The sequence below is a fragment of the Carcharodon carcharias genome, chromosome 11, assembly GCF_017639515.1.
Source record: "Carcharodon carcharias isolate sCarCar2 chromosome 11, sCarCar2.pri, whole genome shotgun sequence".
NCBI classification, from domain to species: Eukaryota; Metazoa; Chordata; class Chondrichthyes; order Lamniformes; family Lamnidae; genus Carcharodon; species Carcharodon carcharias.
The window spans coordinates 149,648,680-149,672,844 of record NC_054477.1 but is presented as its reverse complement, the minus strand read 5'-3'; the positions used below and the strand labels follow the sequence as shown (position 1 = coordinate 149,672,844).

Sequence of the window (24,165 nt, the reverse complement as noted above, 5' to 3'; positions counted from 1 at the left end):
TCCCCTTTTGGGAGAGACTAGAACCAGGGGACACAGTTTAAAAATAAAGGGGCTTCCCATTTAAGATGGAGATGAGACTTTTCTTTCTCTGAAGAATGTGGAATTCTCTTCCCCAGTGGAGGCAGGGTCATTGGCAGGCTGAGTTGGATAGATTCTTGACTGGCAAGGGAGCCAAAGGGTATAGGGGGTAGACAGGAAAGCAGAGGCTACAATCCGATTCGCCATCATCTTATAATATGGCAGAGGTGGTTCAGGGGGTTGAATGGCCTATGCCTCCTCAATTTGTACGTGTTTGTAGATGAGTTTTTAGCGCATATTTTTTAATGAAGACTTATTGTAATAAACGCTGGTGAGCGAGTGAATGGAATAGATTGAAGCAAAATACATCAGCACAATGTGTTGACTGGGCAAAAATTATGTTGGCTGCAAAATAAGAACCATCAGCCACCGAGATCAGCAATCTAGATAGTTATTGGTGCACACTAGTTCCGAGCAAGTGACCTGGTTAAGCAACCGCGTGTCATAATGCACACCTTGATTTAACTTCAGAGATAATCCCATCATTTTACTCAAGGAAATGAGGCGTGCACCAAGGAGCAATTCACTGATTTTTGTTTTACACTTCCCTGCCAACATTTCTTTCTGGTAAATGATTGCTGTGCTACCCTGCAAGAGCTCACAGATTCAACTAACCTTTGTAACACCAGGGTAGAGAGCACAGTTGTATTGTTGCTCCTTTGTAGATGAACGAATAGGTGATTAAAAATTGGAATAGATTTTAAGCGAAATGCATTTTGAACTAGACTTAATCCTGACTAGATTATTTTAACCTCTGCAGGCGTGAAGAAAACCAGAGGAGGCTAAAAAATGTAAGTGATTTTCTGTTTACTATTAGCTCCGGCATGCTTTCTGTCACAAATTGTATTTTACATTTATTTATTTTGAAAATACAAGATTTTTGTTCCTATTCTGATGTTTTTTAAATTTACTTCAGTGTCAGGTTGCCACTTGTCCTGATATGTGTTTAAGCTAAACCATGTTTGGAGTTCAGTGTCAGTCCAGGCCTGTGGCATTGACACGAGTTATCACTACTTGTCTGCCCACATTATTTGCTCCTGTGTTGATTTTGGAGCTACTTGTCTAATTGGAACAAACGACAATGGAGGATGATTTCTCAATCTTCAATGGCCTGTCAATTCGAAAGCAGGAATGTATTCTGTTTCAAATAGATTGTGACAAAGCAAGTGTTGAATGGAAAGTGGTTCCCATAAGGGATAGGTGTATCTTTACCTAAACAAAAACAGAATTACCTGGAAAAACTCAACAGGTCTGGCAGCATCGGCGGAGAAGAAAAGAGTTGACGTTTCGAGTCCTCATGACCCTTCAACAAAACTGAGTGAATCTTAGGAAAGGTTGTGTGGTTGTAGGGACAAGCAAGCAGTGATAGGAGCAGATCATCAAAAGATGTCACAGACAAAAGAACACAGAGGTGTTGAAGGTAGTGAAATTATCTAAACGAATGTGATCTAATGTAGAGGAGACTGCAATGTGGAGAAACCAAACGTAAACTGGGCGACCGCTTTGCAGAACACCTGAGGTCTGTCCGCAAGAATGACCCAAACCTCCCTGTCACTTGCCATTTTAACACTGCACCCTGCTCTCTTGCCCACATGTCTGTCCTTGGCTTGCTGCATTGTTCCAATGAAGCCCAACACAAACTGGAGGAACAGCACCTCATCTTCCGACTAGGCATTTTACAGCCTTCCGGACTGAATATTGAATTCAACAACTTTAGATCTTGAACTCCCTCCTCCATCCCCACCCCCTTTCTGTTTCTTCCCCCTTCCTTTTGGTTTTTCCAATAATTTATATAGATTTTTCTTTTCCCACCTATTTTCATTATTTTTAAATCTTTTATGCCCTCCTAGCCTTTCCACCCCACCCCCACTAGAGCTGTACCTTGAGTGCCCTACCATCCATTCTTAATTAGTTTAAATTATCTAAACATTTGTTTAGATAATATCACCAACTTCAACACCTCTGTGTTCTTTTGTCTGTGACATCTTTTGATTATCTGCTCCTATTGCTTGTCCCTATAACCACCACACACACACACACACACACACACACACACATCTCAAACCAGCTTATATTTCACCCCTTTCCTAAGATTCACTCAGTTCTGTTGAAGGGTCATGAGGACTCGAAACGTCAACTCTTTTCTTCTCTGCCGATGCTGCTGAGTTTTTTCAGGTAATTCTGTTTTTGTTTTGGATTTCCAGCATCCGCAGTTTTTTGTTTTTATCTTTTTTTTTTGTATCTTTACCTAATTTTGTCTAAATGGGCTATCTTATTTGTAAACTATTAACTTCTTTTAGAACTTGAAAATATTTGTATTGTGTCAAATATGAAAAGTTTACTTTTTTTCCAGATGTAAAAATTCTGTAAATTTCAGTTCAATTAATTTGCTTTGTAATATTTGAATGTTAATTTATAATGACAAACAGTAAAATCTGTCTGCAGAGATAGTTATATCTATTTTTATGTTATTGACTGAAACGTGTCAACTCCAAAATATGTCAGTTTTATTTTTGCTCATGTTGATCAGTTCATCTGCTAACACCCTCACTCATATCTTTGTTCCCTCCAAACATGATTATTCCTTGGCCTGCTGCAATGTTCCAGTAAAACTCAGTGCAAACTGGAGGAACAGCACCTTATCTTTCGATTAGGCACTTTTACAGCCTTCCGGATTTAACATTGAGTTCAACAACTTCAGATCATGAACTCTCTCCTCCAGCCCCACCCCCTTTCCAATCCCCTTTTTTCCAATAATTTTTCTTAAAATATATTTTTCTTTACCAACCTTTTTCTATTATTTTAAAATTTATTTCCATCCATTGTTTTATCTCCACATTTTAGCCTATTTCAATCCCTTCCCCGCACCCCACCTGCACTAGGGCCATCTGTCACTTGCTCATTCTGCTTTCTACCCTTAATGTCACCATTAGCACATCCTTTAGCTAATATCTCCACTGTCAACACCCTTTTGTCCTTATGTCTCTGACATCTTTGGCAATCTCTCCTTTGCCTCCACCTATCACTGGCCCTCTATCCAGCTCCACCTGTCCCATCCCCCCTTAAACAGCTTATATTTCACCTAATTTCTATTTCTTTTCAGTTCTGATGACGAGTCATACGGATTCAGAACGTTAACTGTCTTCCTCTCCGCAGATGCTCTCAGACCTGCTGAGTATTTCCAGCTATTTTTGTTTTTGTTTCAGATTTTCAGCATCCACAGTATTTTGATTTTATGGTTATTCTAATGCTGGCCTCCCAACTTGCACCCTCTAAACTTGAGCACATCTAAAACACTGCTGCCCTGATCCTAACTCTCACCAAGCCCCATTCATCCATCTGCCTGTGCCCGCTGACCTACATTAGCTTCCAGCCCACTAAAGCCTTGATGAAATTCTCTCCTTTGTGTCCAAGCCTCGATGGCCTTGCCTCTCCTTATCTCAATGACTTCCTCCAGCCCTACATCCTTTCATGATCCCTGCACTCTGCCAACTCAGGACTATAATGAATTGTGGATTTTAATTGCTCAGTCATTGGTGACCGTGCCTTCCTGGGTCCGAAGTGCTGGAATTCCCTTCCCAAATGTCTATCTCCCCCTACCCCTCTCTCCTCCTATAAGATATTCCTTAAAACCTACCTCCTTGACTAAGCTTTTGGCCATCTGCCCTAATATAAGGCCTGGCGTCAAATCTTTTTGATAACACTCTTGTGAAGCACCTTGGTACATATATTATGTTAAAGGCACTATATAAATTCAAGTTGTTGTAGCCTTGATAGCTGGTGGTGATATATAAAGGTTAGCTCCATTTTAGCAAGAGAATTTGATTTATCATGTTCCTGACATTCATTTGCATTCATAAGAACAAATAAAATAGGAGCAGGAGTAGGCCATTCGGCCCCTCAAGCCTGCCCCGCCATTCAATAAGATCTTGGCTGATCTGCCCCAGGCCTCAACTCCTCCTTTGTGCCAGCTCCTCATAACGCTCAACTCCCCGATATTTCAAGAATCTATCTATCTCCTGTTTAAATACTTTCAGTGACCTAGCCTCTGGTGTAGAGAACTCCAGACATTCACTACCCTCTGAGAGAAGAAATTCCTTTGCATCTCAGTTTTAAATGAGTGTCCCCTTATTGTGTAACTATGTCCCCTTGTTCAAGATTCCCCCACTAGTGGATATCTTCCCCACATCTACCCTGTAAAGCCTCCTCAGAATCTTGTACGTTTCAATAAGATCACCCCTCATTCTTCTAAACTCTAATGAATAAAGGCCTAATCTGTTTAGTCGTTCTTGATAAGTCAACACCTTCATCCCAGGAATCAGCCTAGTGAATCTCTTTTAAACTGCCTCCAATGCCAGTGTATCTTTTCTTAAATAGCGGGACCAAAACTGTACACAGTACTCCAGGTGTGGCCTCACCAACACCCTGTACAGTTGTAACAAGACTTCCCTATTTTTTATCTCCAACCCCCTAGCAATACAAGCCAAAATTCCATTTGCTTTCTTAATTACCAGCTGCACCTGCATGCTAACTTTTTGTGTGTCAAGAACACCCAGATCCCTGTGTGCTGCACTTTTTTTGGAGTCTCTCCCGATTTAAATAATAGTCTGCCTTTTGATTTTTCCTGCCAAGATGCATGACCCCATACTTTCCTACATTAAACTCCATCTGCCAAGCTTTTGCCCATTCACTCAACTTGTCTATATACCCTTGCAAATTCCTCTTATCCTCATCACAAATTTTCTATATCATCTAAAAACAACCTTTGCTGGTCATCAGCATAACCTTTGTTGCATCGGGTGAAGAGCATTAATTGGATAACACTTCTTGGTATAGTATTTCTGAAGGGAACCTTTAGTTCTCTGACAACTCTTAAAAGATGATGTGTATTTACATGCTCATCAAAGATGTCAGTCCAAAGCCTAACTTCCGTAACTTTGCCCCAGTAAAGTGCCTTTACTCTAGTTCAGAAATGCACTGTCCACTGCACAAGAGATTCATTAACAAGGATACTTAAATGAGCTCCAATCTACAGTTCCAATAAGCTGCATGTAGCCTCCATTGAGATGGTAGTATAACATAGAATCTGATGTTCTTAATTACGCCGTCCTCACAGAACTAATTTATCATTCCCTTGGCTCCAAACTATAACTGAATCATTAAATTGTTAGAATAATTTGCAATGACCTAAAGTTAGTTTAGACAAATAAAAGCTTAGAGTTCCTTGACTAAATGCATCATGTGGTATGGCGGTGAGCCATTAGATCGGAGAGGTTTTGGTTTGATCCTAGGTCTCTCCTGCATTACCTAATATTAACTGGATGGGTGAATAGGGTCTGGAAGTTGTATTTTTGGTCATAATATCACAGACCACCTGGCTTTAAAAAAAAATATTTGGAAAGAGACTGTTTTGGAAGATTTTTAAGGAAACCCCCTAAATTCCACAAATCGTCAAAGGTGGCAAAACAGGTTCAGAAAGTGGTTTTAAAAAAAAGGCTGATGGGATCCTGGACTTTATAAATAGAGACATGGAGTACAAGAGCAAGGAAGTTATCATTAATCTTTTATAAAACTTTAGTTTGACCACAACTCTAGTTCTGGGCACCACACTTTAGAAAGAATGTGAAGGCTTTAGATAGGGTGTAGACAAAATTTACAAGAATGATTCCAGAGATGAGGAACTTCGATTATGTGGATAGCTGGAAGAAGCTGTGGTTGTTCTCCATAGAGAAGCAAAGATTAAGAGGAGATTTGATAGACTCATGAAGGGTCTAATCGGAATAGGTAGAGGAAAAACTGTCCCATTGATGGAAGGGTTCAGAACCAAAGCTCACCAAAAGAGTCAATGCCAGTACAAGGAAAAACATTTTTTTAATGCAGTGAGTGGTTGGTTCTGGAATGCACTGCCTGAGAGTATGATGAGGGCAGATCAAATCACAGTTTTCAAAACTAAATTGCATAAGCACAAAGAATAAAAAGGTGACTTATTATTTAAATGGAGAGAAACTTCAGAATGCTTCAGTGCAGAGGGATCTGGGTGTCCTCGTGCATGAATTGCTGAAAGCTAGTTTGCAGGTACAGCAGGTAATAAGGAAGGCAAATGGAATTTTGGCATTTATTGCTAAAGGAATAGAGTATAAAAATAGGGAAGTGTTGCTGCAACTGTACAAGGCATTGGTGAAACCACACCTGGAGTACTGTGCACAGTTTTGATCCCCTTACTTGAGGAAGGATGTAGTTGCATTGGAGGCAGTTCAGAGGAAGTTCACTAGATTGATTTCAGAGATGCAGGGCTTGTCTTATGAGGAGAGATTGAGCAGTTTAGGCCTGTGCTTGTTAGACTTTAGAAGAATGAGAGGAGATCTAATTGAGGTATATAAGATGCTAAAGGAGATAGACAAAGTAGACGTGGAGTGGATGTATCCCCTTGTGGGGCATTCTAGAACGAGAGGCCATAGTTTTAGGCTAAGGGGTGGTAGATTTAAATTAGAGATGAGGAGGAATTACTTTTCTCAAAGAGTCGTGAATCTGTGGAATTCACTACTTCTGAGTGCAGTGGATGCAAGGATGCTGAATAAATTTTAAGAAGGAGATAGATTTTTAATTAGTAATGGGTTGAAATGTTATGGGAAGAGGGCGGGAAATTGGAGTTGAGGCCGAAATAAGTTCAGCCATGAACGTATTAAATGGCGGGGCAGGCTCAAGGGGCTGAATTGCCAACTCCTGCCCCGAGTTCTTATGTTCTTATTAAAGAGAAAATAAATTGCAGGGCTGTGGGGAAAAGCAGAGGAGTGGGACTACCTGACTTGCTCTTGCAGAAAGCCAACATGGACACAATGGAACAAATGACAGCCACCTCTTGTGCTGTAACTATTCTAGGATTCTATAAAAGTTCAGTGGCCTCTGAAATAGCAGATGGATTTTGATGTTGAAATGTGAACAGGAGAAGTGAAATATGGTTGCCTGTGGTGACTGGATGTTCATACCAGAGTGAGGAGGGCTCCATTGTTGGTCAGTTGATTCACTGTTATCTGTCAAATCAAGCACCGACCAGTGTGAAACTGCTGAAGGCTTATGAAATGATTGGATGTGTTTTGAGGTCATTTGACTTTAAGACTTAAGCCAGTGCTTCCCAAACTTTTTCCTAGTGGGACCCTATTTTAAAGTCCCAGACTTCATGTGACTGCCGACCAAAATTTTTATGTAACCTTACTAAACGGCCTCTTTCCAAACAGTTATTGCTATGATTTAAAATAAGACAAGTTCTGCACGCTACCTACCCATCCAGTTAATATTAAGTGAGGCAATAGAGATCTGGGATTAAACCAGAATCCTTCAGATCTAATGGTTCTCCATTATGGTGAGTGAGAGTTATTGAGTGTGGGGGAGGATGGTTGGCTTCAACTGCTGAGCAAGGGGATAGTGAGGTTGAGTGAGATGGGAAGTGTTTAAGCAACACCTACCTACTTGCAGCCTTTTTATTTGCAACAGGAGCCAGGCCTCAAAGACCTTTCCATTTGACCATGCCCACCAGTAGAAAAAAACACGAGGTTTTAAAGGGGCCTTTAAGCTGTTAGCACTCAGTCTGAGCTCCACGCCAGCCATCACTGCCTCGAGACCCGTGACCCCAAAATCTTGTCTCCCAACCCACCCCACAGTTTGGGAAGCTATATCTAACTCCTTTTTGAAAACATACAATGCTTTGGCCTTAACTACTTTCTGTGGTAACGAATTCCACAGGCTCACCACTCTCTGGGTGAAGAAATTTCTCCACATCTCAGTCCTAAATGGTCTACCCCGTATCCTCAGACTGTGACGCCTGGTTCTGGATTCCCCCACCATTGGGAACATCCTTCCTGCACAACTTAAGCAGTTGTGTTATTCAGTTATTCAAGGCAATGGCACTTGCTGAAACATGCGTTGAGTGTCAGAAGGGCTGCGGTATCTGGGTGAATCAGCATTATGAGAGTTAAGGTCTCTATTCATTATGGGCAGTGGTGTATTATATCTGAAGTCCTTGCCTGATGTCCCCGCATGTGAAGTTATCAACATGAGTCCCTGGCGAACCATCAATGGTGATGACCTTGGTAAACTCCTCCCCCTCCACACCCATGCAGAACAGGGTAGAAGCAGGAAGGATGTTCCCGATGGTTGGGGAGTCCAGAACCAAGTGATATGAAAGGGGTGCAAAACCCTAATGAACACCATTGCTTTCAAAAAGATCACTGGGATTTGGGCTCTTGACCAAAGCATAGCAAATAACCCTTGCCTAAGGCATTTCAAAAACACTATTGTAATGACTGTTCTGCATGGTTGAAGGGAGTATCTGTCATGAGAATTGACTATACCCCTTGATAGTATGATACCATACAGCATTTTTTTGGTAAACATTGTACATAATCTTTCCAAATCTTTCATATTTTCCTCTTTCATAGAAATATAGAAACTAGGAGCAGGAGTAGGCCACTCGGCCCTTTAAGCCTGTCCTGCCACCCACTATGATCATGGCTGATCATCCAACTCAATAGCCTGCTCCCGCTTTCTCCCCATATCCTTTGATCCCTTTCACCCCAAGAGCTATATCTAACTCCTTTTTGAAAACATACAATGCTTTGGCCTTAACTACTTTCTGTGGTAACGAATTCCACAGGCTCACCACTCTCTGGGTGAAGAAATTTCTCCACATCTCAGTCCTAAATGGTCTACCCCGTATCCTCAGACTGTGACGCCTGGTTCTGGATTCCCCCACCATTGGGAACATCCTTCCTGCATCTACCCTGTCTAGTCCTGTTGGTCCTGTCTGAACTCCAGCAAATATAACCCTAACCGGCTCAATCTCTCCTCATATGTCAGTCCCGCCACCCCAGGAATCAGTTTGGTAAACCTTCGCTGCACTCCCTCTATAGTAAGAACATCCTTCCTCAGGTAAGGAGACCAAAACTGCACACACTATTCCAGGTGTGGTCTCACCAAGGCCCTGTACAATTGCAACAAGACATCCCTGCTCCTGTACTCGAATCCTTTCACCATGAAGGCCACATACCATTTGCCTTCTTTACCACCTGCTGCACCTGCCTGCTTACCTTCAGTGACTGGTGTACGAGGACACCCAGGTCTCGTTGCACATTCCCCTCTCTCAATTTATAGCCATTCAGATAATCTGCCATTGTTTTACAAGTGCTCAGCTGTTAAATCTTCTATAATGGATTCTAGAATTTTCCCCACTACCGCTGTCAGGCTGACTGGTCTATAATTGCCTGTTTTATCTCTACCTCCCTTTTTAAATAGTGGAGTTACATTAGCTATCCTCCAATCTGTAGCAACTGTTCCAGAGTCTATAGAATCTCGGAAGATGACCACCAATGCGTCCATTGTTTCTACGGCTGCTTCCTTAAGTACTCTGTGATGTGGATTGTCAGGCCCTTGGGATTTATCGGCCTTCAATCCCGTCAATTTCCCCAACACCATTTCCCTACTAATACTGATTTCTTTCAATTTCTCCCTCTCACAAAACCCTGTGTTTTCCAACATTTCTGTTATGTTATTAGTGTCCTCCTTTGTGAAGACAGAACCAAAGTATTTAATTGGTCAGCCATTTCTTTGTTCCCCATTATAAATTCCCCTGTTTCTGACTGTAAGGGACTTACATTTGTCTTCACCAATCTTTTTCTCTTCACATACCTATAGAAACTTTTACAGTCAGTTTTTATGTTCCCTGCAAGCTTTCTCTCCTACTCTATTTTCCCCTTCTTAATGAATCCCTTGATCCTCCTTTGCTGAATTCTAAAGTGCTCCCAATCCTCAGGTCTGTTGTTTTTTCTGGCCAATTTATATGCCTCTTCCTTGCATCTAATACGATCTCTAATTTCCCTTGTAAGCCATGGTTTGTCCACCTTTCCTTTTTAACTTTTGCCCCAGACAGGAATAAACAATTGTTGCTGTTCCCCCATGCGCTCTTTGAATGTTTGCCATTACCTATCCACCTTTAAGTAACGTTTCCCAATCCATCATGGCCAACTCGTGCCTCATACCATCATAGTTTCCTTTATTAAGATTCAGGGCCCGAGTCTGAGAATCAACTACGTCACTCTCCATCTTGATGAAGTATTCTATCATATTATGGTCGCTCATCCCCAAGGGGCCGCGCACAACTAGATTGCCAATTATTCCTTTCTTATTACACAATACCGAGTCTAAGATGGCCTTTTCTCTAATTGGTTCCTCAACGTATTGGTCCAGAAAACCACCCTGTATACACTCCAGGAATTCCTCCTCTACGGTATTGTTACTAATTTGATTTGCCCAGTCTATATGCAGATTAAAGGCACCCATAGTTACTGATGTTCCTTTATTGCACGTGTCTCTAATTTCCTGTTTAATGCCAATCCAACATCACCACTACAGTTTGCGGCTCCTGTATACAACCCCCACTAACGTTTTTTGCCATTTAGCGTTTCTCAGCTCTACCCATACAGATTCCACATCATCGGAGCTAATATCTTTCCTCACTATTGCGTTTAATTTCCTCTTTAACCAGCAATGCAACTCCACCGCCTTTCCGTTACTATTCTTCTTTAAAACAAGCAAAGAACCTGGATGAAACAGTGGGAGAATAGAACATTATGACGAAAAATAGCTTTTATTTCTAATGACAGTTTTTGCCTCAGGAAATGGTGTCTTCTCAATAGCAGTGAAAACAACTTGCATTTACGGAGTAGCTTTCTGTGTAGAAATTGTTTGAGGTGCTTTGTTGAAGATGGAGGGAAAACCATAAGATGAAGCAATGACCACTAAATCCTGGAGGAGTTGGGTGAGGCTGCTGAAAATGGTTGAAAAGATGGGTTTTAAGAAGGTTGTTGAAATTGGTGAGATAAGTGGGAAACCAAGTAGGACTTTGGATGAGTTGACTCTAGAAGAGTTAAAGGTCTGGGTGAGGTTTGTTGAAATGGGCGGCTGAGCTGGGTGGACGGAAGCAAGTTGTAAATGAATGTTGTGATGATATAGGATGTGGGCTTAAAGCTTGACTCTGGGTGGAGCAGGGCACTCATGTTTCACATGGACTGGCTTTGCTTGAGCAAGTGGTTAGAGGACGGGGTGGAGTAAGTGGCAGAGGAGCAAAGTTTAAGGTCACGCAGATGGCGGTAACTATATGTTTGAGACCATGAGAAAAGTCAAAGGACGTTGGAGAGGATGGATAGAAGGAAGGTTTTTTTTGGTAAGTTGAGTGATGGCAGCTTCTGAGGGGAAAGAAATCATCAGCTATTCCCACTTCAACATTGGAGATGATGGTGGAAGGAAAAAGATTTCAGTTGATTAATGAAAGAAGCCTTGGGTTGACCTTGCACTTGGTGATCGTCCAGAAACAACAGGGGGATTTGGCTGGGAGTGCATACAATAATTTTAGACCTGGGCAAGCCACATGCAGTGATGATTGACCAGGCTTGGTGTATGCTAGGTGCTCTCAATTTGGTAGCCTCTGCCTTTGGAAGAGAGAAAATGGGAGACTATAGAGAGCACTGGGAACAAAAAGGTGGAGGTGAGAGAATTGGTTTGGTAGAACTTTAGCAGCACAGGTGACATAATGGCAGGGATTGAGAGGAGGGAGCGAGGAGGTTGGGCGAATTGGTGAGGTAGCTGTAGGAAAAGTATTATTTTCCCCCCACCTCCCCATCCCAGATTATTGTGTGTTTGCATCTTCATAGGTTAACAAAGCGAGATGGAAATGATCCACACTGAAAAAAATGAGGGTAGATTTTTGAAAAGCTCAGACTTGAGAAATAGTGTGCTTGTTGACCTGGCACCTATATCGCATGCAAATGAGTTTTGTTATAAAATAATCCATTTAGTGCATTTAATGGGAGTAAAGACTAGCAAGGGCTTATGATAAAAAAAAGGTCATGCTCCATAAATTTGCTTGAACAATGCTTCTTATTCATACATCTTCTTGTGTCAAATGGCACACTTACAGGTTCTGATCACAATATACTGGCTTGGTAGAAGAGCACAGCATGAACCTCACTACAATGGACCTTACCTTAACCTGCAAGCATTTGAAGGGCTACTAGGACAAACTCTGACCAAGGTGACTGACAGTGTATCAGTCTTTAAATGTTGAGTCCAAGGCAAGGTTAAAACTTAAAGAGCACAGTCAAATCTGGTGAGGCAGGTAGGACCAGACACTTGTGTGTTGCATGATGTGTAAAATAGTTTTGGAGTAGCAATCTGAGAAGGTGTCCATCCACAAACTCACAGGTTTATGGAGAGGAAACATTTGTCAGCCTGGAGGTATGTTACCCTGATTTAATTTGCAGCCCATTTTAAGAGGAATTAGGAGGTAAAGAAAAATGGATGATGGGGTGAAGATCATATCCATCTTTAAACATCTGTGTGAATTCAAATGCCAGAAATGAGGTACAGAGTACTTGAGGGATCACGGGCAATAAACTTTCCCTTTAGTTTCAGGTTGTGCAGTTTCTAATTAACAAGTGCTATCAGTGTTTAAGATTACTATCTTCTTTCAAATTTGCATGTCTTTTGGTATCTTCTTCAGGTCTGGCTGAACAAATGAGGAACATCTCAATAATATTGACCTTGGTTGGTCAATTCAAACTTGACCAGTATATATTCCATGTGTGCTATTGGGTTGGGGAGAATTGGGGGACACATACCTAGGGATGTCCTTTTTTAAGGGCAGACAGGAGGTAATCTTTTGCCCTTCTGCCAACTGCACTGAGCCATGGCTTCACTTTGAGAAACGCTTTTTGGTCTTTTTGCCACCAATGTTAATATGATTATGTTCCCTGAAGGTACAAAATACTGATGTGCAATTAATGGGGTTATGAAGATTGATAATGGGAAGTAGGACATTTGTCAGCAAGGAATATAAACAGAAAATGCTGGAAAATACTTGACATTTCTATCAGCATCTGTGGAGAGAGAAATGTAGTTAACAGAGGGCTCTTAGGCAGTCCTGGCAAATGTCACAGATGCAACAGACTTTAAATAAGTACAGAGGCAATCAAGGAGGGGAGAGGAGAGGAAGCACTAAAGGGAAGACATGAGGTAGGGTGGAAGGCAGGAGAGATTAAATGATGGGAGAGATGATGGTACAAGCTAAGGAACAAGTAAAGAAACAAAAGATGGGTCTAGAGGCGTTATGAATGGCAACAGCAGAATCATTGATAGCACCTACAGTCTGAAAAAATGGGGACGGTGGTTATGGTCAACAATTGTTGAACGTGGCCTTGAGTCCAGGAGACCCTGAAGGTGAGGGCTGCTCCAAGAGCTGCCATTGAGCTTCATTGGAAGAGTGTAGAAGGCCAAGCACAGGACAGGAACAGGGCAGAGGTTTAATATGGCAAGCAACCAGCAGTTCAGGCTCTCACTTGCAGACTGAACGGAGGTGTTTGACCAAGCACTCACCCCAATCTGCGTTTGGTCTCTCCAATGTAGAGACAATGACTTTGTGAGCAGCAAATACAGTATAAGGGAGCTGTTTCAGCTGCATGAGTAGTTTGGATCTTAAACAACTATCTTGCCATGAAGGAGGAGGTTTCTGTTGCATGTAGAAGCAACATTCGAAGTACACTTTGGTGGTTCTTCACTTTATTTTGGTACTTTTGCTACATTAATAAATGGAAAGAATATGCTGAAAGAATGGTCACTACTTCCCTGATCTGGAGAATTTCATCATCCTTTTAAAGCTTTAGTCCCTGAATTCCAATGTCTATTTTTCATCATAAAATGCTACCTTGACAGCGATGTGCATATTGGGGAAGTTCACTAATACATTAGAGCTGATCGATTTTAAACTGCTCGTGTATGCCACCCAGTGGCCAGTATATTAAAGTCACAAATCATCAGTCCACCTTCCAACAGAGAATGGTGTTGGCTATCTGATTTGGGTGGGGAGTCAACCCCAAAATAAGAAAATAGTTGACAGGAGAATGGAGAGGGTCAAAGTATGCTTGTGACATATTTTGTTTCAGATAATCGGTATTGCGCCTTATATTGAGAGGAAAGAGTCGATGTGATTAGGAATTTTCACTTTTTGTGGCAACATCTGAATTTTAAATTCTTCTTTAGGCACTTGCAGACTCTGGTAGTCTGAAACGCAGTGGACGAGATAGTGGGTACTGTGATATCTGGTGTACAGAGCGGAGTGAGTCAACATCACCACAGTTCCGGCACAGAAGAGATGACTCACTTGATAGTTTAGATTCATTTGGGTCAAAGTCTATCACAAGCCTTTCATCGGACATAACACTAAAGGGTAGTAGTGAAGGTAAGGAGAGTTTGCCGTTGGCACTTGGTCATGGATGTGTTTTGGAAGGAAGCCATAAATTCACCATTCGTTATTGTCACTTATTCTTCTGTCTAGAAAGATAATTTGGTGGTGATGCACCTTTTAGCAGTTAAAGTAAAATTAATGGTGCCGAGATGGTAGTAAATTTATAATCTGTAGTTTCACTTTTAAGTGCAGTAATGACTGAAACTCCAGGAAGATTGCACAGAACCACTGGAGTTATATGGCATTTTGTTTGTCCTTTATGGAATGTCTTGCCTGATTAAAAGAATTAAAAGCATTCATCACTTGAGTGAAAATAATTTATGTTGTAAAGATATTATCACAGTATATTAATAGGTTTCCAAAAATACCTTGATGATTACTGTCAGTGATCTGTGAGCCTCTGGATGATGTGCTCCAAAGGAAACTTATATAGGCAGCATGTGTTGGGCATTAGCAAAACACTTCTAGAAGCTGTGAGCTTCAACGGTGGAGTTTGAAGAAATATTTGTGAAGAATTATGCCTGCCTTCAACTTCTTTCTGGTTTAGGTGGCGGGAGTGACATTGAATCAGAATATTTAAGCAACAAGATGATGGATGGATCTAAGAACGACATGTCACTTCGCAGGACCTCCACTTCTGAGTATAAGCCTGTTATGCCTTACAATCAGTTCCTGCCAACGAAAAGCAAACCTGCGACATATGTCCCGGCTCCACTGAGGAAAAAGCGAGCGGAAAGAAATGAAGGTAATAGAAGAAGTTGGGCCAGCCCGATGTTTACAGAAGCCGATGGAACATTTTCAAGGTACTTAAAGCTTTTTGTATTTTATTTTGCATTAAAAAGTAATTAATTTTCTTTGCGCATCGGCAAGCTTATTGTTCAAAAAATAGAGGTACCAGCAGCTTAATATGTAAGCATTGCTTTTCCAGTTTGTACTAACTTAACTCAGTTCATCATCAAACAGCTAGGTTCTTATGAAGTATGGCTGTTTGGATGATGTCTTCATGATCTGATCATGCCCCACTTTCTATGGACCAAACATATTAATAAGTGCCCTGAGTTAAATAGTGTTTGGATGCTGTACCGTAATGAAATTAGATTGTGCTTCTCCTTTTTGGGAAAAGTCCTATTTTTCAAACTTCGTAAAGATACAACTACAAAAGTGAAGAGAGTTTGAAGCCTTCCTTCTTCCAGGTACCATGTCCTAAAAGTGTGTTGACAACCATTAGATTGGTCCATGATTATGCTTTGCAAAGCATTGTAGCCTTGGCAAAGTACTGTAGCTGTTTGCTGTTGCCTTCAGCAGTATGGCTGACTAGGAAACTCTCCCACCATCACGTGCACTGGAAGGGTTGATAGTCAACCTGTTTGGCCATGTTATGAATGCACCTTCCATGGCATCAAGTCCTGAAGTGGGCTCTCTGAAGTGGGACTTGAGCCCAGAGCTTCTGGCGCAGAGGTAAGGACACTACCCACTGCGCCACAAGACCTCCTACAGAATTTGAATATACAACAGTAAAAACTGATGAATCTGTATTCAATTTGCATCTGTTGGTAAGCACATGAATTAGTGAGGCTTCAGTACAAGCTCCAGTCGTGATTGATGTTTGCATTGAGGCTTCTGATTAGCATCTTGCTAATTCCAACTATATTGAGGGTGGAAATTTATTGGAGTGAGAAGGTCCGATACGATTCAATCGCATCATCGACTGGCTGAATGTGGTAAATTGTGAGTGAAGTTAGTACTTGAGGACTCTAAGCATTCTGCTTGATAAAGGGGATGTAAGAACAGGAATTGTGGCCATCCAGGCCCTGGAACCTGTTCTACCATTCAGTAAGATAATAGTTGATCTGCACCTCAGTTTCATTTGCCCACTTCATTTACATGAAAAAATATTTCCTGATTTCACTCTAAATGGTCTACCTCTAATGTGCCTCCTTACTCTGGATGCTGCACGCGATGAAATAATTTCACTCTGTTTTTTCAAATCCCCCAGTTATTTTAAATGCCCCGATTAGTTCTCAAACCCTTTTGAACTCCAAGAATACCAAGTCGAGTTTCTGCAACCTGTCCTCAATAGTATTGTGGAATCTGTGCTGTATCTCATCTAAGACCAGTAGACCTTTCATGAGGTTTGCTACCCAATATTCAGTGCAGTACATCAGGTGGAGTCTGACCAAGGCTAGAACCAACTGAAAAATCACATCATTACTACTGAATTCCAACACCCTTGAAATAAAAGCCAATTCCATTATCTTTTATTTTTTGTAGCAGTGTGCTAGCTTTAAGTGACTTGTACGTGTCACAGAATCACAGAATTTTAACAGCACAGAAGGAGGCCATTTGGCCCATCGTGTATGCACCAGCTCTCCAACTGAGCATTATGACCTAGTGCCATTGCTCTGCCTTGTCCCCCTACCCCTGCACATTGTTTCTATTCAAATAATCAACTAATGCCCTCCTGAATGCCTTGATTGAACCTGCCTCCACTACACTTCCAGGCAGTGCATTCCAGACCTGAACCAAACAAACACTTTGTGACACGAGCCACACCCATGATCTTTAATTGTTTCATCCCTTTTGTTTATGCTTAACCTGAATTTTAAATTAAATTACATTTGTTCAGTTTATTTAAATTAATTTCATTTAATGAGTTTTTCTTTATGAATTACTTCATAAAATGAATAGACATTTTGGTTTTTAACTTTATGGTGTATTTAAGAAACCTCACTACATTACAGGGTAAAATTCAAACCTCATTTTTAGCCTTTTCCTTCTACTGATGATAAAGAAAATGGTCTTCATGGTTGCCAAGCAAACATGAAGAGATTATCCATCAGTGCTCTATTGGACTTCCTGACAACACATTTATACTTGAATGTAAAGGACTGAATGAGGCCACTACAGTCCATCCGGCCGGCCTTAATATTTAGTATTCATCATAATATGGTAAGAATTTTAAGAAAAACAGACTTTGACTGCTTATTTGAGATGTTAAGCACACAGTCCCAAGTATAAAAGTCCATTAAAATCAATACAAATCTTGCACTGCATCACTAACTATAACATGGATTTTTTCCCCCCACAATGCCCCAGTCTTCACCTTTGATCTCATCATGTCCATGTAATTTTTGTTCCCTCCTTTGTGGAGCTGGTGCTCAGTGCACATCATAATGTCAGTCATTCATCTCCATTGAAGGTAAGGGAACGATCGACAGCAGTGGCTTTGAATTGGCAGCATTGGCAATATCAATGCAAATTAACATTGTGGCCTGAATTTTGCACTGGTTGGTTGCGCACGAGATTGGCGGCCCCAGACGCAGACCGGAAATGGGCCTCCAACCGCGATTTCACGCTGGCTGGCCGATTAACGACCAGCCAGCGTGAGACGAGCCCTGAGAAAGGGTTAGCACTGCCGGTGGGGGTGGGAAGAGAGCGGGTGCCAACGTCACCGTGGGTGCCGGTGAGCGCTTCCACCGAGCTCCCCGAAGGCAGACAGCTGCCTTGGAGCTGCAGACCTCCAAATGATAAAAGAAAGCACAAAAATCCTGTTTAAAAAAAAAAAATGTCCTTGCAGCACAATCGAGCACCTCAAAGCATACCTCATTTAAAAAAAAAACAGTCCCCAGGTATTTCTTTTTATTTTATATCCCAACGGAGGTTTCATCCACCCTTGGATGAGGAATTGATTAAAAAGGTGAATTCTGCCTACCCGTTTTGCCCATGCAACGAGCTAAAAATTGCCCGGGCAACATAAAATCGCAGCCAATAGGCCCTTTAATTACCTTAATTGGCCCTTTAATTGTCAGCGGGTGCTGCTCCGACTCCCCCACACGCTCGTCAACCTCAAAATTGCACGCATGCACGATGACGTTGGGATGCACACCTGACATCCTTCCGCTGTATTTTACACACGTTCAGAATGCAAGATTCAGGCCTGGGTGTGGGGGGTGTGTGTGCATGTGTGCGTTCAACTCGCAAAACAGGCAAAACTCTTAATTATTTGGGATTTACACTCGCACTTACTCTGGATGAATGCTTTGTTTCTTTCCTACAACCATACTATTCCCTTTTGCCTTTTGTTCCATGACATTGTTGCCATGTAATCTCTGCTGCCCTCTGCCCTATCCCAGGCATTCCCTTTTGTTCTTCCTTCCCCTCCCTCCTTCAGACAGCATAAAACCCATCACATTCCTACCTTCGTTCAGTTCCGAAGTAGTCATATTTGATTTGAAACATTAACTCTGTTTCTCTCTCCACAAATGCAGCCAGACCTGCTGAGTATTTCCAACACTTGCTATTTTTGTTTCAGATTTCCATTTTGCTTTCATTTTAGGCATAAGATTTATTTTGAGAGGAGCTGAAAGTGAGAAGAAACTGGTAGTATAATGTTATGCAGTGGTCTCTGCTGATGTTAGTACTTGAATTGCTGGTGCTGTAATGAATTCTTATTTCACTTCATGTTGTGTGTTCCTTGAATCTCATTTAGTTTGAGTATTGTCCTAGCCTTCAATCCAAATTATCTTAATTGGCTTCAGTATAAAGGAGAAATCTCTGAAGGAAGAAACGGTTGCTGGTGACGTTGGTTCATATGACACTTCCACCAAAGGTGCTGGTGGAACACCTCAGGATTTACTGCATGACTATCCTGACTCTGATTCTGGATCAGACAGTGAAGGAAGGGAGCCTGATCCCTTGTTGGATGACTTAGCACGTCGGAAATTTGGTACACCTACCAAATTTGCAAGCCATAATCTACTTCGACGGGATACAAATTTGCCTGCGCTGCCTGATCAAGATTCTTCCTTGACTGATACTGTCACACCCTTAACAGAAGAGACTGGGATATCCACCAGGTCAGAAATGCTTATGGGATGAGCTTTGAAGTGCTGCTTTTGAAGCTTCAGTGACTGCCATATTTGCTTAAAGTAGCTATACCATTTGCATTTCACTGACAAAATATTTCATACTTCCCATCCATAGTTATAATAATATTTGCTTGTGCGTTGTATATCTTAATACTCTCTACCATCAGCTGAATCAGCATATGCCTCTGCAACCACTGGAGTAGTGTTGAAAGTGATGGCTTTGAACTAACGCATACCATGACATGCTGGCTTAATTTAAGAGCTTTTGAAGATCTTAGAAGAGAGCATGCTGTGTATATATTCTGGCGGATAAACCTTATTACACTGGATGTTTCTAACAGTAGTCAAGGGCAGCTGAGTGTCCATGTGGTGAGTGGAGAGCCGGCTGAAGCTTACCAACCATTTTGCGATGAATCCTCTTCTGAGGAAGAAAAGGGTGCCGACCCGGACGTTGAAAAGGATGACTTGTTTACACGTAAACTGAACACAGTGTTACCAGGGAAAGGTGTTGCTTTTGATAGATTCCTACCAAAGAATTGGACCCCAAAGGAAGCAGAACAGTGGAGACAGATACAGTTGGGTTCTCGAAGCAGACCATGGTATAAAGAGCTTCAGTACATCAGGTTTGTCCTTTCCTGACTAAAATAGCATTTACCATGGAGACTTATCTTTGGACCAATTATCTATGAACAATTGCCCAAGGTGTCACCCATAGCTCATTAGTAACACTCCCTCTGCGTCAGAAGGTTGTGAGTTCAAATCCTGTTCCAAGGCGTTGGGCACACAATCTGGTTTCAGATATTAAAATTCATGTTCATAGTCTCATCCAATATTTTTTCACATTATGAACTTTAAAGAATGTGACTGACTGATACTTACTGACTGTGAAATTGGTAATTAGAAAAAAATAAAATTCCTTATGGTAATGCAGGAAGCTACTTAGCTTAAATTCGTTTTAATTCTGTATATCTTGTCTCTCTTAACTTGCTGGTTAGACCTGTTGATCTCTTTTTCACTTTCCTTGTGATTCCTTTTTTTTTACTGTTCTGCCGTCCCAACTGCAGAAGGAAACCATCTGAGTTGCAAGAGGATTTCACTATTAAGCAAGCTAGCACTGAAAAAAGACAGGAGCCCGACACTGAAAGTTGCTGTAGGGGTGATTCACGGCTTAACACACAAACTATAAAACCCGCAGCAGCTATGTCCCAAGAACGAGCAGGAGATGTCACTCGTACTTTAAAAGAACAAAGGTTGCTGTCTCTGCATTATTGCTAAAACCACTAACAATTAGTACTCATTGCACTGGTCTATTTTGCCTTATGTAAAAAAAAAAGTACATTCATTTAGTGTCTAGATATCAACATTTCATATTAAACCAAGACGTGTCTGACCCAGCCTAGAATTTAATCGGGAAGCATATAAAAGATCTGAAACTATTGTTGGCCAAATGGATTTTTCTTCGTGTTTAAGATATTTATATATTTTGAGCTTTTGCGCAACATTGCAATATGCTAAATTTTCAATCATGAGATAGATCACTATGGCTACATTTAATAAATTGGGCTCCCCTTTAAACTGAAAGCCTTCATGCAGTTAAGGACAAAACTCATTTGTATAGCGCCTTTAACGTAATAAAACCGAAAGTGGCTACTGTACTGAATGAACTGTGAACTCTGGCCTCAGCTAATATACTGTAGAGTATTCTGTGCACTTTATCACCATTCTGTGATCTTAACTTGCCTGGAGGCGTTGGTAATATAAGTACCTCTCACCTGCTGCTTAAATAATTAGCAAATACGTATTATGCTTTCTATCTGTCTTGCTGTCTTTTCTTATTTGACATAGATAACATGCAGACTTTATTCTCTTGATCCATTTTCCAATAAATATTTCCTTTCCTTTTCTTTCCACTTTCTTTATATAAAAAAATATATATATAGCCTATTTCCACTACGTCAAGTTCTAGATGCAAGTCCTACTTATTCCGAATTGGCAGACTTCTCGGTCTCCAGACCAAAGATCAATCCAGCTGCAGGTCCTAGAGTTCTAACACGGAAACACAATTCCTTCCTCACCCAGCAGAGCCTCTTTGCCAAGCAGGAAGAGGTGGCTGATAAGGACGTTGAACCAGATTTGGCAAACGATGATATGTTCAGCCGTAAAACTGGTGCCTTCCACGCGAATCCTGACCTGATGCCTTTGTGCAGTGAGGATCGGAGCAGTGCTGGATCTAATGATTCGGTTGAGCGGCTGGTTGCACAGGACAGAAGAGACAAAACTATAATTCCGGATCCTGAAAAAGATGATGTGATTATTAGGAAAGAACGCTTTTCACAAACAAAGCAATTATTGCCTTCGGGTGCTCCAGACGTGTACAATCCTGTCCCTTTTCCAGATCCATGGAGCTTGCCAGAGTCACTCCGCTCCAGATTCCTTTGTCCACCTGACCAAGTCTTAGAAGAAGAAGTGGAAAACTCTGACGAAGCATCGCCATGTCCAGTCAAGGATGACATGCATTCTCGGAGAATGGCCTTTTCCCAAGCTAATCAAACAGTATGCTGTAGAAACTTTGCTCCTGGCTCATGTACTGAGGAGGACACGAAGAAGTGGGAGACTATAAGGGAGGCCAGCAGATTAAGATTCAAGAAGCGGCAGTTGGTTGAGAGGTCAGGGGGTGTTGTAACTATAAATGTGCGCTCCATCAATGTTTCTGAGCCGAATGTGACAAGTCCCTGTAATACTGACTAAATCATGCATGAAGAGTGGGCGTGTGGAGTTTCTGTAATGTTGACTTGTTCTCATATGAAGTGTTTTGTATCGGTTTCTTCCACTTATCCTTTCATGACCTAATATGACGTGATACTTTATCAAACATCTAATGACCATTATTGGTCTGGGATGAATGCTTCAAACCTTAGAACACCAGGCCGCAATATTGTTGACCCTTGGTCATTGTTATGATTGGCAACAGCCAGCTCCGTAAGGAATAATAAAAAAGATAAATAAATGAAATGCTCTTTTTATGTACACTGGCACAGTGACGATTTTCCATGGTGTAGTGGGTAGTTGCAGAATTTAAATATAAGGATTCCTTTTGTCATGCCACAGTTGCAGAAACTGAATTGGGGGAAATTAACATGTGCACCTACTAAACTCATCCTTTGTGTAGAACGCAAATATTAACTAAAACGAAAGTAGGCATCTTTCGTATACTATTGAAGTGCCATACAGACTGGAAACGTTAACTGCGTTCCTCTCCGCAGATGCTGTCAGACCTGCTGAGTTTTTCCAGGTATTTTTATTTTTGTTTTTGTTTTGGACTTCCAGCATCTGCAGTTTTTTGCTTTCACCTTTCCTATACATTGGGGATGATATATGGAAGATATACCATGACATCTGAACTATTTGTAAGTCGGAGAAAATGCTTCAGTAAATGTCTCATTTTCACATATGGAGGGAAAAAGGAATATCTGGGACTGGATTCTGCACCCCCAACCAATAGGTGTATTTTCAGTGGGCGAGGGGTGGGGGGGGGGGGGGCGCACAGCCATGTAAGATACAATGGGTGGCTAGCCCACTGTCTTCCACCCATTCCCATAAAGTGGTAGACAGCCGCCGAATTCGGCAGCCTGCCAGCCATTATTAAAAAAAGATAATAGCGGGCAGTTGAGCTTGCTAAGCGATTGGCCCAAATCTTACACTGACCAAGCATAATACGGGTTGCCATGGGCAGGCAGATGGTTTTGTAGACTTTTTATTAACCGGACTGGTTAAAAGGTGGGAAGGAAGTTAGGGGTTATGTCCTTTGGGGGTGGGGGGGGGGCGGTGCCCTGTGTGCATCAGTGGCACGGCCCCTTCCACCCCCCCAAAATGGTACGTACCATACCCCCTTTGTCACTTCCTGCCTGGCTACCAAAACCTACCCCTCGCCACTTCCCTAAGCTCCCTGATCCTTCCCTGTCCAAAACCTGGGGACTTACCTGGGCCCGAATGCCATAGCTGTCTTCAACCCAGGACTTAGCTGCAGTCCCAGTAGCGCCCACATTTGAGCTCTGGTGCTCTTGGGACTGTTACAGTTGCTGGCCAATTTGATTGGCTGGCAACTCTTGAGGGCTGGTCTTCCTTGCACTGAAGGGCAAGGTTTAAGGTTGCCTGCGGGGCATTATTGCTGCACGGTGGCCTTGTTTAATTTTGGTCAGCTGGGATCTGACAAATATTCCAGTGGTGAGCAGTACACACCATCCCACCCCCCACCCCCACCCCGCTAAAATTCAACCCCTGTTATTTCATCGTGATCTCATGTTACAATATTTCTCCGCGTTCAAAGTAAAAATATTTCAGTCCAAAAGCAAAATATTGTAGATGTTGGAAACCTGGACAAAATGCTGGAAATACACAGCAGGCTAGGCAGCATCTGTGGAGAGAGAAACAGAGTTAACATTTCTGGTCAATGGCTTCTTTCAGAACTGGGAAAAGCTGGAGATGCTCCGTGTTTTAAGCAAGTACTGTACAAAGGCAGGGGAAGTGGAGGAAAGAACTAAAGGGAAGCTCTGTGATAGAGTGGAAGGCAGAAGAGACTAAATAAAGGGATGATGGAGTATGAGTAAAAGGAGTGATAATGAGTCAAATAGTGTTGAAATATAATTCACAGAAGAACACGAGGAACAATGCTCGCTGTTCCAGAGATTGTAGTTCTTTGTGAAGCAAGTACATAGTAACATCATAGCTGGCACCTGCGGTTTTTGATGACTGCATTAAGTCCAGACTTTACCACCTCCCTCATGGTTATACCACCAATAAGATGCGCTGAGGGAAGGCAGAATAATGGCATTTATCTCACTCTGCGATCTGATCCAACCTTTTTTCCCCCAAAAAACAAAAAGCAATACAGGAGTGCTGATATTTTAGTACAATTTTTAATTTTTCTTG

The 24,165-nt window shown here is 41.7% G+C and overlaps 2 protein-coding genes across 13 annotated transcripts in view; both read left to right on the top strand.

The window, feature by feature from the left end:
- LOC121283974 (LIM domain only protein 7-like) overlaps nucleotides 1–24,165 on the top strand; it is a 222,832-nt gene that overhangs the window by 144,029 nt on the left and 54,638 nt on the right. For 11 of the 12 annotated variants that reach the window (XM_041198837.1, XM_041198832.1, XM_041198839.1 and 8 more), the window contains exons 6-9: nucleotides 839–869; nucleotides 12,047–12,160; nucleotides 14,164–14,362; nucleotides 14,916–15,171. In XM_041198837.1, the coding sequence (XP_041054771.1) occupies nucleotides 839–869; nucleotides 12,047–12,160; nucleotides 14,164–14,362; nucleotides 14,916–15,171 (600 nt within the window). The remainder of the gene's footprint in view (nucleotides 1–838; nucleotides 870–12,046; nucleotides 12,161–14,163; nucleotides 14,363–14,915; nucleotides 15,172–24,165) is intronic. The other variant, XM_041198834.1, reaches the window with a different exon arrangement.
- LOC121283976 (LIM domain only protein 7-like) lies at nucleotides 19,146–22,463 on the top strand. Its single transcript, XM_041198840.1, has 3 exons — nucleotides 19,146–19,859; nucleotides 20,301–20,486; nucleotides 21,177–22,463. The coding sequence occupies exons 1-3, from the start codon at nucleotides 19,474–19,476 to the stop codon at nucleotides 21,982–21,984; spliced, it is 1,380 nt and encodes a 459-aa protein (XP_041054774.1). The 5' UTR covers nucleotides 19,146–19,473; the 3' UTR covers nucleotides 21,985–22,463.